General features: G+C 38.6%; 1 protein-coding gene across 1 annotated transcript in view; it reads right to left on the bottom strand.

Moving 5' to 3' along the window:
* The window catches only part of ltv1 (LTV1 ribosome biogenesis factor), a 79,245-nt gene extending 76,932 nt beyond the window's left edge, over window positions 1–2,313 (bottom strand). Inside the window, exons 1-2 of the mRNA XM_039748238.1 lie at window positions 1,977–2,313; window positions 1,353–1,484 (exon numbers count right to left, since the gene is read on the bottom strand). Coding sequence (XP_039604172.1) covers window positions 1,353–1,484; window positions 1,977–1,979 — 135 coding nt within the window. The 5' untranslated portion in view covers window positions 1,980–2,313. The remainder of the gene's footprint in view (window positions 1–1,352; window positions 1,485–1,976) is intronic.
* Between the last annotated feature and the right edge of the window lie 3,476 nt (window positions 2,314–5,789).

Raw genomic sequence — 5,789 nt, 5'->3', positions numbered from 1 at the left:
CCTTCTGGGACGAAAGCCATGCAGACCAATTTGATGCAGTGTGTGGTGTATATCTGAACACTGACAGGGTGACCCCCCACCCCTTCAACGCAGCTTTGGTCATACATCCATGGCGAAGCCTGTTCTGAGTGGAACTTGTCCTGTTAAACCACTGTATGGTCTTGGCCACCGTGCTGCAGCTCAGTTTCAGGGTGTTGGCAATCTTCTTATAGCCAAGGCCATCTTTATGTAGAGCAACAATTCTTTTTTCAGATCCTTTACAGAGTTCTTTGCCATGAGGTGTCATGTTGAACTTCCAGTAACCAGTAAGAGAGAGTGTGAGAGGGATAACACCAAATTTAACACACCTGCGACCTTGTAACACTAACAAATCACATGACACAGGAGGGAAAATGGCTAATTGGGCACAATTTGGACATTTTTCACTTAGGGATGTACTCACTTTTGTTGCCAGCGGTTTAGACATTAATGGCTGTGTGTCGAGTTATTTTGAGGGGACAAGAAAATTAAACTGTTATACAAGCTGTGCACTGACTACTTTACATTGTATCAAAGTGTCATATCTTCAGTGTTGTCCTATGAAAAGATATAATACGATATTTACAAAAATGTGAGGGGTGTACTCACTTTTGTGAGATACCGTACACAAATATATACTTACCAAACTTAGTTTTCTAATTTCTATATTGTTCCCAAAACACAGAATCTGGTTAAATCAGAGTTCACTTAATTAGCCCAGGATTCTAATTAAAAACAGAAGTTGGTTGGAACAAAAACCTGCAGCCACAGTGGGTCCTCTAACTGACTCTGAGAACCGCTGATCTAGCTACAAAGGGTCCTCCTGTACGGCTGTAAGCTCTCTCCCGGCCTTGCAGTGCTCATGTCTCCCATTACAGTAACCAGTTCATTATTAACACACAAAACGATGCAAAATACCCCCGAGAACAATTAAGTATATCTGTAAGAATGAAAGAAAAATAAAGGCACTCTTTCTACTGATGATTAAGTGTACCTGGATATTAGAAACAAGCAATTGCCTAGGTCATGAATGGGTGCTAAAGAATGCTATGTACGGTTCTTCCAAAGCTCCTTCTTGTATAGAATAGTACATGTATAGATGAACAGTGGTGCATTTGACGATCACTAGCAAGAGGCAGCATCGCCAGCTTAAGTTTTATATAAACTTCAAAATGACTCCATGCCCGCCATCACGACAAAAATAACTGCAACATTAATTAAATCTCTTGGCAAACATTTGCATAACCACGTGGTCCTTGACAGTGAGTCCACAACACCAAAATTCTACAATTCCAGCTCAAGATGAAGTCATTATCACATTCTACATTTCTTACCTTCCTTGCTGGAAGAAGAACGTGCTGGGGGGCCGTCTCATCAGCTGCTAAGGGGTCTCGCTGACTTCTATGAACCAGATGAAATGTTACCGCATTTTTCTTGTCAATAAATCGTTTCTTTTTTCTGTGAGGCTGTAAACAAATAAAGTAAAAAAAAAGGTTAACTTATTCTGAGCTCTGCAGAAATAGCCACAATGCAGTGCCCACCGAGATTGTTTCTGTTCATACGTTTTGCGGAGCATATTTAACCATCCATTTTCCAAAATGTGCATTCAGTTCATTAATTAAATTCTACCGTAAGCTAGTTCTTGTTTAAATGAAGGATTAACCACAATAATAATGAACCCAACAAAATATTGTGCTTGAAATCCATTTCCAATTTTAATAAAACAATCTCTTTAGTAGTGTCGATGCTGTCCTGTCAACGCACACCGTTAATAAGTGTTGGTCGTATTTGAGTGACCAACATCTTTCTTGAGTAACAGTCTTGAGTATTTATTTGTATTTAAAAACTAACTGCCACTTTAAAGCATTATTGTAATAAAGTACAAACAGCAAGCGCTCTTTCTGGCACCATATAATGAACCACGTTTAAAGGTATGCAAGTGTTGTGAACTGACTTACCATGCTTCTCCAAGCTAAAACGTTCGACTAAGGACTCGAAAACCTTTCAAGTAAAACAATATTATTATACAGAATAAAAGCTCATATTCTAGAGAATTCGTCGTGAGCCCTGTTTCTATATCGCCACCTTAAAAAATCGATAAACTTTCTATAGTCCTTTAGGAACTTCAGCAGCGTGCGTGTTACGCTGTCATCGCCATACGAGGACTATTCCATGTGTTGAGGGGTGAGCGAGTAAAGCAGAAGGTATGCAGTTGTGTTTTTTTTTATTTTCTGCAATTAACTAATACTTTTAAAAATTTCAACTAAATACTCGTTTAATAGTATACCATCTTATAGTAATTCTACTATATATTGTTTTTTTTAACACAAATGGTTCTTTCCTTAAGGCAAAAGCAATTGTGTACACTGCAAATGCGAGTCAGTGACATGGCTGGTAGGAAATAACAATCTCCCATCGACTGTGCCACACTCATTTACTTCTGTCTTTTTGACCCCGCTTCAAGTCCGAATTCGCCACGTTGTGACGTCATCCTCATCATAGCGCGTGGGTCCTGGCGTGAGAGTTTTCCGACGTGTGGTGTGACTTCTCAAGGAATTATCCTGTAAATAGACCCAGTCAGTAAAGCTTATTAATAGGGAAAATCTAGAATTGATGCACGACGCACATTTCGTATGCTTGTACCTTATTAAATTGTACTTGCGCACTAACTTTGGAATGTGGTCCTTAGAAAGGCAACAAGTATCGCCAAAGACTTCAGCGATACTTCAGGAACACTTCTGTGACTTGCGTTCTGTCGGACCTTTAGCACTCGTACCAATAGATTCACAGCCTTTTGTAGTGACAGCTGCATTAATGTTTCGATTATCTAGTGTTCCATGTTGACTCTAACGTAAAAATGTTATATTTACTGTTTGTGTTTGTTATATACTTCATTGCATGAGTCAGTGTGAGTACGTATGGAAAATTGTGTGCCAAAATTAAATGCAATCCAGTCTGTTAATTACATTACCCTGTAACGCATAAGCACGTGATGCATTTTATTTTGGCACGGTTTTATCGAGACATAATTAAAAACATATCAACCAAAGTAATCGTTTGATTTTCATTAAGGTATGCAATTTTAGTGCCTGTTTAAAATGTAGAACAAAAACGTATTGCATTTCGCTTGGCAGCTTCTCCCGACCGTATTACATTTCGATCCTACTGCAGTATTACCTTAAATATGATTTGCAAATACCTTTAAATGGGTGATAACTGCCTGACGTTTCAGTCAGTGCTGTCAGAGGAATGGAAAGATAAGATATGGCAAGCATTGCACGTTATTTAAACAACTTAACATAAAAGTAAACCTTTTCAGCAAGACCTTAAACATACTTCGCACATTTCTGTTTAACATTGTATGTAAAGTAACACTCCACACTGACGAAACTTGTGCTTACCGTCAGAACACAGAAATGTTTATAAGTCGAATTTACCACAACTGTTAGTCTTGAATCAAAATGCATTACACATGGAGTAGCCTCTAAATAAAATACAATACATTTGCTTTTATTTATGTCATGCTTTGTCGCATGTACTGTACACGAATTTAAATGCAATGATGCATTTTAGAATTGCATTTTAAAATGACAAAAAGTTGCATCTTTTAGTTGATGTGTTTTTAATTAAGACCTGATAAAACTATGCCAAAACTAAATGTACAGTACATATGCATCTGCCTATTACTGTAGTAAGTTGGAACACCCCAGTTTAACATGAAATTCTAGAAAAACTCATGTTGGGATAAAGTTATCTTGGTACAGCCACAAAAGGAAAAAATTCCCGGTGTACAAAGTTGCATGAACTTTACGTGTGTTTGAATGTGTCCAGTCCGTCACTTGACCGAGTCCTCCTGACTAACACTGGTTTCCTTCTAGCACTTTGTGGAACACCTTGCAACCAGAGGGAAAGAAGTTCATAAAAGTGATATCTTCAATTTTAGAGGCAAACACTAAGTTTAAAATAAGTGGAATTTTAATAAATGAAAAAGTATTATGCAATTATAATTTTAAATGACATAAAGAATTGTAATGACCCGGCAGTCAGCGCTGGCGGCATGGTGCATTGTGGGTAATTCTGTAACGTTCACTGTTTGCGCTGGGCAAGCAAGGCAGTCGATTACCTTTTGTATTGGGAATGTATATGTGTATTGTGTTGCAGTTGCTTGGGGTGTTTGGGACATTTGTAGCCCAAGTATAATAAGTGTAACAGTTACCATTAATGAGAAAGATGTCTTCAGAAATGACCTTGGCAATGGCCTTGCAATATGGAGCTTTGTTTCTGACTATCTGCTCTAATAAAGAGATACAAAAGTACAGAGCTGTGTGTTGCTAGATTTCATCTATGCAATTATAACGGAGATACTCGGAGTCGTGCGGTGTATGGGACACGAGTGCTCGTCTACTTAATGAGCTGGGTACAGATGCGTGCATGACGCTGGCATTCCGCTAGCCGATAGCTTGGGGGAAGTGCACGGCAGAGTTCGGCTCCGAAAACTTCAATACTCAACCACGGGTTGCTACAGAATGAAATGATTTCATTACATTTCTCAAATAATCGAACAAAGGGAAATCAATTGGATCTCCTTTGAGGAAAACATACAAAGTGAATACATTAAGTTGTATTTAAGTCAGTAAAATATTGCTAATTCTGGGGGCAATATATAAATAAGAAAGTTCATTAGTGCTAAAATTGTATTTAAAGAAATCCACCTTCTGTTTAAATAAATCCAGACTTAAAGACTGACACCTTCAATGCCGACATTAATTCAAGTTGTGTGCTCACGTTACTTCAAGAGATTAGCACAAAAAACAAAACATGACCATGGATTGTGATTTCTTGTCAGAATAGTATAAATGTGGCCATCAGTATGCCCCGCATGACAAATAATTTATACTTTTTGACTTTCGTTTGTCACATGTGCGCATGGGAGGCAGCTAAAGGGCTTGAATGAGAGTAATTCCGAGCCAGGAGATGTCTCGCTTTTCTGCAGACTGTTCACGAGATATTACGCCTCGCCCTGATGACATCAATTCTGGTTCCAGCTCCTCTGATGTCACTTCTGAGACCGAGCCTATGGGTGAAGACCCTTCCGGTCCCAGCACCTTTGAGGTCACTTCCTATAATGGCCTTTAAAAGCCACCACCTTTCCTCTATCCTCTCAGTTCTGTTCTGGACTCTGATCTGTACACTTTAGTACATCAATTTATTCAAATTTGCATCCAGGAAATAACATACGGATGGTGCCCCAAACCTTGCTATGGCTGTTTGTCGAGTTTGTGACAAGTTGCACTGTATAACTTTATGTTCCCAGTCATAAGCCTCACTTTCCAAAAATTTGGGATAGTAAATAAAATGATTAAAAAAGCAGAAAGCAGTATTTTTTAAACCCCCTTTGACCTGCATTAAATCAAAATGGTAAAATAACGTGAATGTTTTCCCATGCCAGCTTTAGTGTTTATTTTGTTACTATGTACAATATGCGGTATGTAAACAAAATAATAAACTTTTAACTTTTTGTAGATAGAACTTTAATGGTCATGAAAAACAAATCTAGCAAACAAGGTGGAACACCTGCTGCTTTGCAAAACGGAGACCGGAGGTCACATTCCGGTAACTCCCCGTGTTCACGTTTCCTCCGCATGCTCAGGTTTTCTCCCACAGTCCAAAGATATACAGGTCAGGTGAACTGGCATTGTTAAATTGGCCATAGTGTGTGTGTATGTTCACAATGCAATGTACTGATCCTCTTTCCAGGTTTTGTTCCTGCC

The sequence above is a fragment of the Polypterus senegalus genome, chromosome 3 (genome assembly GCF_016835505.1).
Source record: "Polypterus senegalus isolate Bchr_013 chromosome 3, ASM1683550v1, whole genome shotgun sequence".
NCBI lineage: Eukaryota > Metazoa > Chordata > Cladistia > Polypteriformes > Polypteridae > Polypterus > Polypterus senegalus.
Note: the sequence above shows the minus strand (reverse complement) of the source record. Positions and strands in the feature narration are given on the sequence as shown.